This window comes from Cydia amplana, chromosome 25, assembly GCF_948474715.1.
Source record: "Cydia amplana chromosome 25, ilCydAmpl1.1, whole genome shotgun sequence".
NCBI lineage: Eukaryota > Metazoa > Arthropoda > Insecta > Lepidoptera > Tortricidae > Cydia > Cydia amplana.
In genome coordinates, this window is record NC_086093.1 from 9,337,466 (window position 1) to 9,351,681 (window position 14,216).

The 14,216-nt window shown below is 49.2% G+C and overlaps 1 protein-coding gene across 1 annotated transcript in view; it reads right to left on the reverse strand.

Moving 5' to 3' along the window:
* LOC134659652 (leucine-rich repeat serine/threonine-protein kinase 1) overlaps positions 1-14,216 on the reverse strand; it is a 95,215-nt gene that overhangs the window by 22,504 nt on the left and 58,495 nt on the right. Inside the window, exons 50-68 of the mRNA XM_063515328.1 lie at positions 13,368-13,600; positions 13,090-13,212; positions 12,812-12,934; positions 12,534-12,656; positions 12,256-12,378; positions 11,978-12,100; positions 9,809-9,987; positions 8,468-8,597; positions 8,136-8,430; positions 7,861-8,069; positions 7,473-7,751; positions 7,141-7,435; positions 6,713-7,074; positions 6,468-6,629; positions 4,963-5,062; positions 3,886-4,001; positions 3,080-3,176; positions 1,883-2,052; positions 50-244 (exon numbers count right to left, since the gene is read on the reverse strand). Of these exons, the coding sequence (XP_063371398.1) occupies positions 50-244; positions 1,883-2,052; positions 3,080-3,176; positions 3,886-4,001; positions 4,963-5,062; positions 6,468-6,629; positions 6,713-7,074; positions 7,141-7,435; positions 7,473-7,751; positions 7,861-8,069; positions 8,136-8,430; positions 8,468-8,597; positions 9,809-9,987; positions 11,978-12,100; positions 12,256-12,378; positions 12,534-12,656; positions 12,812-12,934; positions 13,090-13,212; positions 13,368-13,600 (3,437 nt within the window). The remainder of the gene's footprint in view (positions 1-49; positions 245-1,882; positions 2,053-3,079; positions 3,177-3,885; positions 4,002-4,962; positions 5,063-6,467; positions 6,630-6,712; positions 7,075-7,140; positions 7,436-7,472; positions 7,752-7,860; positions 8,070-8,135; positions 8,431-8,467; positions 8,598-9,808; positions 9,988-11,977; positions 12,101-12,255; positions 12,379-12,533; positions 12,657-12,811; positions 12,935-13,089; positions 13,213-13,367; positions 13,601-14,216) is intronic.

Below are 14,216 nucleotides of genomic sequence, written 5' to 3' on the forward strand. Positions count from 1 at the left end.
ACGAACTATAGAGTGAGGCATCATAAGACATGACGGTGTGAACACACACCTTGTAAGCATGATGATGTTGCGCTCTCGGCGGCGGCACGGGCTGTAGCGCCTTAACAGCGACTTTTCTAGCCTGCAGCCCCGGGGGCCTCCACACGGCCGCCATGACGGTGCCGAAGGCGCCGCGGCCGGCCACAGACTCCAGCACGATGTGCTCCCAGCGCGCGCGCTGCCCTTCCTCCACGTCGAGGAGCAGCTGACAGAAAAAAAAAATTAAAAAAGCGGCCAAGTGCGAGTCCGACTCGCCCATGAAGGGTTCCGTATTTAGGCGATTTATGACGTATTAAAAAAAACTACTTACTAGATCTCGTTCAAACCAATTTTCGGTGGAAGTTTACATGGTAATGTACATCATATATTTTTTTTAGTTTTATCATTCTCTTATTTTAGAAGTTACAGGGGGGGGGGACACACACACACACATTTTACCACTTTGAAAGTGTCTCTCGCGCAAACTATTCAGTTTAGAAAAAAAATGATATTAAAGAAAGAAAGAAAGAAAGAAAAAGCATTTATTAGCACAATAACAAACTTAAAAACTAACAAAAGAGAACACAAAATGAGAGGTTGCGCTAAATGGTAATGGTTGGTATTAGAAACCTCAATATCATTTTTGAAGACCTATCCATAGATAGATACCCCACACGTATGGGTTTGATGAAAAAAAAATTTTTTGAGTTTCAGTTCGAAGTATGGGAAACCCCAAAAATTTTTTGTTTTTTTTCTATTTTTGTGTGAAAATCTTAATGCGGTTCACAGAATACATCTACTTACCAAGTTTCAACAGTATAGTTCTTATAGTTTCGGAGAAAAGTGGCTGTGACATACGGACGGACGGACAGACGGACAGACAGACAGACAGACATGACGAATCTATAAGGGTTCCGTTTTTTGCCATTTGGCTACGGAACCCTAAAAATTAATAAAATTACACACAAAATCGAACTCGAGGTCGCGGCAAACCTCGACGGCGTTGGCGAGATGATCTCGACGCCTTTGACAGGAGCTGGTGGGAGACGGGTCAAGACCGGGATACGTGGAGAGGGAGGAGGGAGGCCTTTGCCCAGCAGTGGGACACTCTAGGCACATATAAATAAATAATAAATAAAATAAAAATAAAATTAACCACCTAATATAAGGCCCAGCCATACAAGTAAACGAAACGTCGAACGTTTGCCACTGAAATTTGAACCTAAACTGTACGAAATAGAGTAGATTTTGCGTTGTTTCAAAATTGAACGAAACAAAGCAAAAGCGACTCTGTTCCAATTGAACATGGTTTGAATGTAGTAAACGTAAGCACTTTAGATATAACGCGCGGCTGCGCCCGCGCCTAATTAGTCAATAAATAGCTGTCACACTATCCATACGTGTGTTTGACTCAGTCCTCCCGATTTACCGTTATAACAAAATTACATCCAACTGAATAGGTACTATAGGTAGGACTTTGGGCCCTAGGAGGTTAAAACCCGAAACAGGCAGGAGCCATTAGATTCTATCCTTAACACTAGGGGACTACAGGCAGAGGCAGGCAAATGACTCATTCTGTGGCGAGTGGCGGGAGCATGCACATAGCCGTGACGAGTGGCGGAAGACATGGGAGGCCTTTGCCCAGCAGTGGGACTCAATCCTCCTTGCTTCGTTCTCCTCAGGGCTGAGGTTCGTGACCTACGTGGAGCAAATGATTCCGGATCGCAGCTTTCCAGCCTATCCGAGCCCTTGCGACTTCTAGGGCATCACGGATTTGCTAACCTGATCGGACCATCGCGTTGGACTGCGGCCCCTTCTCTTTCCTTCCATCTCATGAGTTGTCTCTGTCACACACGTCTCTTACCGCGTCGGGCGCTACTCGCTGCAGCGGTACGCCCCCGTGTGTGGGGCACACGAGGCTATGTGCAGTGCACGCCGCCAGCAGGCACTGCTCCACGGTCCAGCCGTGGACCTCGGAGACGGTCTCCTCGCGGGCGCTGAGCGTGCCTTCCACTGAACCGATGCGAGATGACGCTAATAAAATAAAATAAAAATAAGAATTAAAACAATCCCTATTGTGTTAGTTAAAGTTCTGATAATAAGTGTATTGTTAAATTTTGAATGAGAATAAAATGAGCTTTAATCTTATTTGGCAGATAATGTACATTGTACATGGATGGTGGACTGGCGGTACATTATGAAGTTACCAACAATACATAGCACAATGCCATCAAATTTTTCTATCAAGTTCAGATACACTCTGGATAATTTTTAGGGTTCCGTACCTCAAAAGGAAAAAACGGAACCCTAATAGGATCACTCGTGCGTCTGTCTGTCCGTCCGTCTGTCACAGCCTATTATCTCCGAAACTACTGGACCAATTAAGTTGAAATTTGACACACATATGTAAGTTTGTGACCCAAAGATGGACGTGTAACGTAAATAAATGAATTTTAAATATGGAAGCAATTTTTGGGGGGTAAATAAGAAAATTTAAAAATAAAGTGTTTCAAACTATATCGTGTTACAAATCAAATGAAAGAGCTCATTGTAAGAATCTCAAATATATTTTTTAAATAATTTTAGCATTAATAGTTTAGCAGTTATTCAAGAAAATAGGGAAAAAATGACCATCCCCCCCCCTTATCTCCGAAACTACTGGGTCTAAAATTTTGAAAAAAATACACAAAATAGTTCTTTACCTACAGATGTCAGGAAAAACCTATTAGAAAAGTGCAGTCAAGCGCGAGTCGGACTTAATAACCGACAGAACTTAGTAACCGACTAGGTTCTAACCGAATTTGATTAATAATGTATACTAACACATATGGGTCTTGCCTGAAATAAATTTTAATTTAATTTAATGTATCTTAGAACGCGAGTCCGACTCGCACTTGGCCGGTTTTTTCTTACATTTTACTATAGTTATCCACAATCAACAACTCTTCGGTTTGAGTGATTTAATCTTTGCTCTGAAATTGGAAACGGAGTCGTAATAGTTGGAATTGTTTGAGTGTCAGAGTGTAGGGTAGTTAGTTACATCAAGTTAGTCGTTAGTTACCGGCGGAGTCTGCGCCGACGCCGCTGTCCCGGTCGGAGGCGCGCGAGTCCCGCGAGCCGCGCCCCCGCCCCTCCCCCAACCCCGCCCGCTGCAGCGCCTGCCGACCAATCAAACCATAAGTGTAAGGCCTGAGTGGACGCTCGGAGCGGAGCGTTCGGCGGGGCGTGCAGCGTGGCGTCCGCGTGATGTGAGCAGCGTGCACTAAGGCCGCTCCTATACGTTTGCATTTGTTTAACATGCACGCCGCACGCCCCGCCCCGCTGCACGCCCAACTCGAGCGTCCACTCAGGCCTTACACTCAGGGCTCATTTAGACGGTGCGTGAACTCGCATGCGAGTTTCATTACATTGCGTCATTTGATCGGTCAGCTCTTAGGGGTTATAATCAAACGGAGAAAACATTAACAGGCGTTCCCCTCTGTCGAAAATAGGCGGCCAATGGTCTTACACAATGTATGGACTGACGTTTATCTGACATGGCTATTTTGACGTTACGGATACATTTGACGTGCCCCCGCAAAAATCGGCAGACTGTTTTGTACAGAAAATTACAGACAAGGCGTCTCCGTTTGGTTATATCCTCTAAGGGTCGGCTGAATTAATGTAACCTCAAATGGTCCGCAAATGTAACTAAAACCGTATACGAGTTACGTGTCATTTTGTTGGTCATCAGGAACTGAAATCATTAAGAAACTAACACATGGCAAATAGTAGATTGAATAAATAACTAGAGCTCACTTTGTTTAGCTCGAGTGAAGCGAAGACCGATACATATAGTATAGTATAGTTAGCTGTAGTAATAGTTACCTGCGCTAAATGTTCGGGTCGGTCAGCTTCGTCCTCCCAGGCCGCGAGGCATTGTGCGCACGGCACTACGCGCGTTATAAGGCATCGCCCCTCCGAGGTGTGCACGAAACGAGTACCTGCACGAAGTGAGAATTAATTCAATATCCATCCGTCATCGCCGTTTACAAGCAATCAAACAAATTTTAAGTGTTGTAGGAAAAATACTACGTTTGTGTTTACTGTGTGATGCGCTGTTTAAATTTAAAATATGTTGTCGTGTGTAATTTAATTCTATAATGTGACTGATGATTGATAATGTAACTCATGAAACATTGACCCATTTCTGTGGGAGAGGCAGGCGCGTCTCTATTGTTTCCCATAAAGTTTTAAGTCATAATGTATTGTTTGTCCGCATTTTCGTTAGTCATCATTTGGTTTTTCTCAGAAACGCGTAACTTTTCAGGATTGCCATAAAACAAACCTAACCTAACCTATCTATAGGATAACTTTAGGAAATTCCTGAAAAGTTAACGGTTTCAGAATTATGACTAATCATAATCTGACAATCATTACATTATGACTTTCAATCATTATGTCAATGGGATCAAGTCAAGTCAAGTCAAAATATACTTTATTCATGTAGGCCTAGCAACAAGCACTTATGAATCGTAAGATACTTATAAATTATCTTAAGCTAATTATCAGAGCAATTTATTGATGTTATTATTCCATAATAATATTGGATTATTATACAAATCAAATTTAACACAAATTTAAGAATTTCATAAAAGGATCGTCAAACATGAAAAAAAATTGATCCGGAAGCAGGCGGCCGACCGGCGTATGGAGATATTTTGTCATTAAACAAACAGATGACTTTGAATCCCGTCGACTTATGGAACTAGATATCAGACGCGATGAGCTGAAAGCCCGACCACCGGCGGGTATTAGGTATAACTATAGCAATGGTGTCCTTACCTGCCCGTCGTGTGCACGGGCCTTTGCTAATAAGATCGGCTACGCGAGCCACACGCGCCGTCGTGGTCAAAACCGGTAACACAAAATACTGTCGAATTTGTCAATTGTAAGTAAACTCACCAAGCGAGGGATACCAGTCTTCTAACAGTAGATCTACGTGGTCCGACAGCACGGCCAGCAGCCGCGCCAGCGCCTCCATGTTAGGTTCCAGGCTTATGCTCTGAAAATAAAAACGGTTTCATAAATACAAAGGGACCCCGGGTTCGAGTCCCACTGTAGCATGGAGTGACTCACACACAGCTGATGCCACCCACCGCGAATCGATTTAATAAATTAATTGTTCATTTTCGAATGTAATATGATACCATGTAATCCGATATTGCAAACATTAAAATAATACTACATTTCCTTCAACCTTGTACTTTAAAAAAAAATAAAATAAAATAAAAAGTCATTTATTGTCGCTAAACACAGTAACAAAATAAAACAAAAGGAAAAAGAAAAAAGAAACAATAAGCACATAATTTTAAGTCCAATAGGGTTGCTGACTGTATAAATATATATATATATGTTTAATTATAACTATGTAGACCTCGTGCAGAGAACAAAGGAAATGCTTTCCAATATAAGCACGCACATTTTATTACAAAATACAATTGATGTCCAACCGTTGCGTGTATCACTCATAAACCACCCTCTCTCCTAAACCGATCCCACTTCACCACGTTGACTACAGTTGACCATAGTTGATTTTTCTATTGTGATTGACATCTGTATGACACCGTAATATTGTGAAACCGTTAGTTTACAATCGAACGTTAGGTTATACGTATAGGTTAGTTTATAATCTCCCTACCGTCAGTTTATAATTTAACTGGCGAGATTATAAACTGGACGAGTGTTAATAATTTTACGGTGACAACACAACACCACAATACAATTTAATACGGTAACAATACAATTTATAATAGGATTGATAAGGACCTTCAAATATAAAGGAATGAACTAAGATCAGTAGAAAAAAATGTTGTCAAGGGATTTTTTTACAAATTCGTTTTTGGTTCGTATTTTTTAGGGTTCCGTACCCAAAGGGTAAAAACGGGACCTATTAATAAGGTTTCGCTGTCCGTCTGTCTGTCACCAAGCTGTATCTTATGAACCGTGATAGCTAGGCAGTTGAAATTTTTACAGATGATGTACTTCTGTTGCCGCTATTACAACAAAAACTAAAAACAGCATATAATAAATATTGAAGCATCAAACGTGATTTTTGCCGTTTTTGCGTAATGGTACGGAATCCTTCGTGCGTGAGTCCGACTCGCACGTGGCCGTTTTTTTAAACAATGTGTTTTTTGTTGCATTAGATAACCCAACAGTAGCGGCCATTAATCCGCTACCCATTGTTTGAAAACAGTGATTTGTAATAATGAATTGGTATTTTAAGTGAACTGGCGATTTTTATGGTTTTTATTATAATTTTTAGACAAGGTTAGTGGGTCTGTGAGCTGTTGGTCTCGGGAGCCCCCGCCAGCCCTGCCCAGCCCTGCCCTGCCCTGCCCAGCCCTGCCCTGCCCTACCCTGCCCAGCCCTGCCCAGCCCGGTCCAGCCCCACACGCCCCGCTCACCTGGTACCCGGCCAGGGGCAGGCCGTCAGTGCGGCGCGCCACGCACACTCGCGCCGGCAACGTGACCTCTATGCTGGGCGAGCGCGCCACCTCCAGGGTACACCTCGCGCCTTCCTGTTGGTCTCGCGAGCCCCCGCCAGCCCTGCCCAGCCCTGCCCAGCCCTGCCCAGCCCGGCCCAGCCCCACACGCCCCGCTCACCTGGTACCCGGCCAGGGGCAGGCCGTCAGTGCGGCGCGCCACGCACACTCGCGCCGGCAACGTGACCTCTATGCTGGGCGAGCGCGCCACCTCCAGGGTACACCTCGCGCCTTCCTGTTGGTCTCGCGAGCCCCCGCCAGCCCTGCCCAGCCCTGCCCAGCCCTGCCCAGCCCGGCCCAGCCCCACACGCCCCGCTCACCTGGTACCCGGCCAGGGGCAGGCCGTCAGTGCGGCGCGCCACGCACACTCGCGCCGGCAACGTGACCTCTATGCTGGGCGAGCGCGCCACCTCCAGGGTACACCTCGCGCCTTCCTGTTGGTCTCGCGAGCCCCCGCCAGCCCTGCCCAGCCCTGCCCAGCCCTGCCCAGCCCTGCCCAGCCCGGCCCAGCCCCACACGCCCCGCTCACCTGGTACCCGGCCAGGGGCAGGCCGTCAGTGCGGCGCGCCACGCACACTCGCGCCGGCAACGTGACCTCTATGCTGGGCGAGCGCGCCACCTCCAGGGTACACCTCGCGCCTTCCTGTTGGTCTCGCGAGCCCCCGCCAGCCCTGCCCAGCCCTGCCCAGCCCTGCCCAGCCCGGCCCAGCCCCACACGCCCCGCTCACCTGGTACCCGGCCAGGGGCAGGCCGTCAGTGCGGCGCGCCACGCACACTCGCGCCGGCAACGTGACCTCTATGCTGGGCGAGCGCGCCACCTCCAGGGTACACCTCGCGCCTTCCTGTTGGTCTCGCGAGCCCCCGCCAGCCCTGCCCAGCCCTGCCCAGCCCTGCCCAGCCCGGCCCAGCCCCACACGCCCCGCTCACCTGGTACCCGGCCAGGGGCAGGCCGTCAGTGCGGCGCGCCACGCACACTCGCGCCGGCAACGTGACCTCTATGCTGGGCGAGCGCGCCACCTCCAGGGTACACCTCGCGCCTTCCTGTTGGTCTCGCGAGCCCCCGCCAGCCCTGCCCAGCCCTGCCCAGCCCGGCCCAGCCCCACACGCCCCGCTCACCTGGTACCCGGCCAGGGGCAGGCCGTCAGTGCGGCGCGCCACGCACACTCGCGCCGGCAACGTGACCTCTATGCTGGGCGAGCGCGCCACCTCCAGGGTACACCTCGCGCCTTCCTGTTGGTCTCGCGAGCCCCCGCCAGCCCTGCCCAGCCCTGCCCAGCCCTGCCCAGCCCGGCCCAGCCCCACACGCCCCGCTCACCTGGTACCCGGCCAGGGGCAGGCCGTCAGTGCGGCGCGCCACGCACACTCGCGCCGGCAACGTGACCTCTATGCTGGGCGAGCGCGCCACCTCCAGGGTACACCTCGCGCCTTCCTGTTGGTCTCGCGAGCCCCCGCCAGCCCTGCCCAGCCCTGCCCAGCCCTGCCCAGCCCTGCCCAGCCCGGCCCAGCCCCACACGCCCCGCTCACCTGGTACCCGGCCAGGGGCAGGCCGTCAGTGCGGCGCGCCACGCACACTCGCGCCGGCAACGTGACCTCTATGCTGGGCGAGCGCGCCACCTCCAGGGTACACCTCGCGCCTTCCTGTTGGTCTCGCGAGCCCCCGCCAGCCCTGCCCAGCCCTGCCCAGCCCTGCCCAGCCCGGCCCAGCCCCACACGCCCCGCTCACCTGGTACCCGGCCAGGGGCAGGCCGTCAGTGCGGCGCGCCACGCACACTCGCGCCGGCAACGTGACCTCTATGCTGGGCGAGCGCGCCACCTCCAGGGTACACCTCGCGCCTTCCTGTTGGTCTCGCGAGCCCCCGCCAGCCCTGCCCAGCCCTGCCCAGCCCTGCCCAGCCCGGCCCAGCCCCACACGCCCCGCTCACCTGGTACCCGGCCAGGGGCAGGCCGTCAGTGCGGCGCGCCACGCACACTCGCGCCGGCAACGTGACCTCTATGCTGGGCGAGCGCGCAACCTCCAGGGAACACCACGCACCTTCCTGTTTCACCCTGAACCTGCGTATAATGAATATTGTCTAAACAAGAACGCGTGACACAATAAGGGCTCATTTAGACGGCGCGCGAACTCGTATACGATTTTAGTTACATTGCGGACCATTGAGGTTACATCAATTCAGCCGACCGATCAAACGACGCAATTTAATCAAACTCGCATGCGAGTTCTCGCACCGTCTAAATGAGCCCTAAAACTGAGGCACGAATCAAATTATTTCATAAAAAATGACATCTAAATATTATTGCTAAAAACTAAAAATTTATTAGGGAGTTGGAAGGGGCGGACTTTCTCTGATCAGATCGGGGAAATCCTGAAGAAAGGCCAGGTCAAGAGCACCCTAAACCGGCGAGCGTGTATGAGGAATGTTATGAAAGTAACGGAAGCGAAAGAGGTATGTCAGGATCGTAGCAAGTGGAAATCCGTGGTCTCTGCCTCCGGGAAATAGTCGTGATTATATGTATGTATGTAAAAATGTATACGTATTAGAACAAATTAACCTTTTGAACGCCAAACGGCGCATCAATTTGCCGTGCCAATGACGCCACGGGGGTAAAATTTAGTTTTGAATAAATAATGCCAACCTAAAAGTGGGGTGTTTTTCAGTAGATTTTCATCAAAAAAACCATCGACGGCAAATGCCGTCTTTGGCGTCGTTGTCACGATTTTGCGTTGACGTCAATTGCCGTCTGTGGCGTTCAAAAGGTTAAATCATTTTCAGATAATATTTTAATTTGTTTTTATTTCAAGTCGTAGGTAGTTGTAGTACTTCTAGTAGGCACTGGAGGCCTGGGTCACTTTTTCTTAGTATATCACATTTATTTCATTTACTAAAAATTTACATCCACAGCTAATACAACCAAGGAAGCTGCAGTCCAGCTCAGTATCAAGCCCAGTATTCTCTACTATTGGGCCATACTGACATAGATATCTAGGGACTGGCGTTACGGGCAATAATAATGAGGCATGACAGGGGCCAGTACAGGTGTGAAACCGCTACAACGCGATTGGTTAATGAGTTCACATCACGCGCGCGATTGGTTGACGAGTTCGCATTACGCGCGCTATTGGTCGCAACTAGTCGCGTTAGACTGCACGATTGGCTGGAATTCGTGAGTAGCACCGCTGAACTAGTACCATTTTTAGTGGCCCATTAGCCCATCCTTAGATATTATACGTCAATGTATTGGTCAGTCTGTATGGACGTACGTACCTCAGGTCCCTCCCACTGTCGCTCTCAGGATGGTCTCCCAGCAGCGGGTCGTGTCTCGCCTCTCGCTCTCGCACCTCCAGAGCGACCAGAGACCCCCAGGAAAGCTGGAGACCTGACCGCCAAAGTTTCCACGCCCAGTTCGGCTCTAACGCCTTTGTGGTTGTCGCATCCACTTCCATCTAAAAAAAAAAGGTTTGATAAGGTAAGATAAAAACACGTAATATTTTGGTTTTTAAATAATAAAGGATTTTAATATTGCAGCAAATGGGGTTTACAAAGTCGCTTCCCGCTGTCTGTCTGTATGTATGTATGCTTAGATCTTTAAAACTACGCAACGGATTTTGTTGCGGTTTTTTTTAATAGATAGAGTGATTCAAGAGGAAGGTTTGTGCATAATTTGTTAACCCGTGCGAAGCCGGGGCGGGTCGCTAGTAAATCATACATATTTAATTTTGCCATAGAGAAATATAGTAAGACAAGAGTGCTCACTCCATACATCAGTTCAGACTATTAATTTCAGTGTCTACCACTGACTTAATATAAAAGAAATAGACACACAAAGCAGAACAAAAACGTCAAGAAATGTGGATCCCATTGACGTTTCGCACCATTTGCATTGATGATAAAAACGCTTACGTAAATTTTGAGTCAAGATAAATGTTTCGTACAGAAAAGAGCTTAATGTCGTAAGCATTAAGTGTCAAATTTGCAAACATAAGTACCAACACTGTTAAAAAATTTAGTCCGATGGCACTAAACGTAACGTATTTACGTCAAACAACGTCAAACGAGAATAATGAACGAATGGAGTCACTTTGGTACACTTTAATATGTATTACTGTACAGGAAAACCAATTGAAGTAATAAATAAAACAAATTTAATTTAATCGGGAGCACAAATAAAATTAATTCGTGGTTCAAATTCAAACAAATTTAATTTTTAATTCGTAAGTATACGTCTTTAAATACTAATTTCCTTGAAATAAATTCTACTTATTAAATAACTGTGTATTTAAGATCTACATTTACTCATAGCACGGGTGCACGGGGAAATTTAGATACTGATTGGATTTTTTTTATAAAGTCTACCTATACTTTATAAAAAAAATCCTGTGGTTGTCACTGTGTTCCGACAGGTTTAGCATTTACAGTTAGTCGATATAAGCCCTTATTGGTGGTGTATATGTCGGAAACAGGGAAATGGGCCAAACACACAAGTGCCGTTTTGCCTTGTTTAAAACTGTATCACCCCTATCTCTTGCTATAATTAAATAGCAGTCCACTTTGCACGTCGCATAGGTTTTCTTGGAAATCTTCAATTTAAACATAATATTATTTCTTATGAATTCCATATAAAAATAAAAAAAAATATTGACCTCACATCGACTCATTAGAATTTTGTTCCTTGACATCCCTTCTTTGGTACTAACAAATTAATTTATTCAAAACCATAAAATTACCACCAGATTACATAAATTATGTAATGCTATCCAAAGAACTAACCGAAAGAAATACATTCCATCCTTTTTCCTTGCTTTATCATTGTTATTTTTACATATTTTAACGGCACATTTCGTAATTGTTGACAACTTCACATTTGAGCGTTTCAAACAAGACTAAACGAAAAAGTAATGCATGATCTGTTTTGACATCACCTTTGTGGGGCCATTTTTGGCGGCTGATTGGGTATCCAGTTCTTTATACTATATCAATGGTGTCTACATCTAACATCGAATAGCGGAACTATCAGTACTGCTACTTGACAATAGATGTAGCACCGACCGGAAAGTCTTATCTCAACAGCATAAGACTTTCCGGTCGGTGCTACATCTATTGGCAAGTAGCAGTACTGATAGTTCCGCTACTCGATGCTAGATGCTAATAGTCTTTTTGGTACTAAAACTGATGTATGGAGTGAGCACTCTATGTATTTTTTTCTCTATGATTTTGCTTAAAACATAATACAATAGGTGGCCAACAATTATAAGTGAAGCACGCATTTCACCAGTAGTTGGCATGCAAAATTTAATTTAATCAGCAAAGTCATAACGAAAACAATAATAATAATTAATGCAAGCAGGAAATCACATGAAAATAATATAATACGCCCACAGCCCGCACGGGATGTACGACAGCAGCACCATGGCTACACGCTACAGCATGACTCACGTCCGCGGGTAGTTTGTACAGCATCTGCGCGGCGGCGGCCACGGCCGGGTCGGCCAGCACGCGCGCGCACAGCCGCGCCCACAGCCCGCACGGGATGTACGACAGCAGCACCATGGCTACACGCTACAGCATGACTCACGTCCGCGGGTAGTTTGTACAGCATCTGCGCGGCGGCGGCCACGGCCGGGTCGGCCAGCACGCGCGCGCACAGCCGCGCCCACAGCCCGCACGGGATGTACGACAGCAGCACCATGGCTACACGCTACAGCATGACTCACGTCCGCGGGTAGTTTGTACAGCATCTGCGCGGCGGCGGCCACGGCCGGGTCGGCCAGCACGCGCGCGCACAGCCGCGCCCACAGCCCGCACGGGATGTACGACAGCAGCACCATGGCTACACGCTACAGCATGACTCACGTCCGCGGGTAGTTTGTACAGCATCTGCGCGGCGGCGGCCACGGCCGGGTCGGCCAGCACGCGCGCGCACAGCCGCGCCCACAGCCCGCACGGGATGTACGACAGCAGCACCATGGCTACACGCTACAGCATGACTCACGTCCGCGGGTAGTTTGTACAGCATCTGCGCGGCGGCGGCCACGGCCGGGTCGGCCAGCACGCGCGCGCACAGCCGCGCCCACAGCCCGCACGGGATGTACGACAGCAGCACCATGGCTACACGCTACAGCATGACTCACGTCCGCGGGTAGTTTGTACAGCATCTGCGCGGCGGCGGCCACGGCCGGGTCGGCCAGCACGCGCGCGCACAGCCGCGCCCACAGCCCGCACGGGATGTACGACAGCAGCACCATGGCTACACGCTACAGCATGACTCACGTCCGCGGGTAGTTTGTACAGCATCTGCGCGGCGGCGGCCACGGCCGGGTCGGCCAGCACGCGCGCGCACAGCCGCGCCCACAGCCCGCACGGGATGTACGACAGCAGCACCATGGCTACACGCTACAGCATGACTCACGTCCGCGGGTAGTTTGTACAGCATCTGCGCGGCGGCGGCCACGGCCGGGTCGGCCAGCACGCGCGCGCACAGCCGCGCCCACAGCCCGCACGGGATGTACGACAGCAGCACCATGGCTACACGCTACAGCATGACTCACGTCCGCGGGTAGTTTGTACAGCATCTGCGCGGCGGCGGCCACGGCCGGGTCGGCCAGCACGCGCGCGCACAGCCGCGCCCACAGCCCGCACGGGATGTACGACAGCAGCACCATGGCTACACGCTACAGCATGACTCACGTCCGCGGGTAGTTTGTACAGCATCTGCGCGGCGGCGGCCACGGCCGGGTCGGCCAGCACGCGCGCGCACAGCCGCGCCCACAGCCCGCACGGGATGTACGACAGCAGCACCATGGCTACACGCTACAGCATGACTCACGTCCGCGGGTAGTTTGTACAGCATCTGCGCGGCGGCGGCCACGGCCGGGTCGGCCAGCACGCGCGCGCACAGCCGCGCCCACAGCCCGCACGGGATGTACGACAGCAGCAGCATGCGGCGCAGCGCCCGCCCGGTGGAGCGGCCCTCCACGCTGATGCTGCCGGGACTCTCCTCTGTAATAATAACAATCATTGAGAGGGGTTTTCTTAAGCAATAATAAAAAGGTTGGACGTCTTAACAATTAACTTACTTCGTAACCGACACTGAAACGAGCTTTCAGTGTTGCGCTTCGTTCTTGTTGCGTGAGCAACAAGAGCGTATCTCCCTTCCCCTGCTCCGGCTTCAGTCATTTAGAGGCAGTTTTCGCTATGCTGCGTCTAAATGCTGGAACAATTTGCCGCCACCATCAGTAGCTAACAGTAAGTCCCTGGCGGTTTTCAAACTACGTTGCAAGGCTTATTTACTGGACCTCCAAAAGGAATTAGCGTACACTTTTGGTTGAGTGACGTCTATAGATATTTAATTTTAATTAAGTTAGCACTTTTTTATCCACTGCGCATTGTTCGGTTTTGCTATCCTGTCCTATGTGTAATAGTGTAAATGTTTCTACTGTCCTTAGCTAGATATAAATACGGCGGTGGCAGAATAACAGCGTCCGTTGCTGGAAGTCTTTAGGGCCTCTGTGCCCCGTAGTCTTTTGGCACTGACATTAGCTGAGCCACCTTCCCTTTCAATTAGTTTGTAAGCATTATTATGTACTTTTAATAATAAAAGTACATAATAATGCTTACAAACTAACACTATAGGTACATAAGTACCTATGTTAAAACTCTTTGAATAAACGTCTTT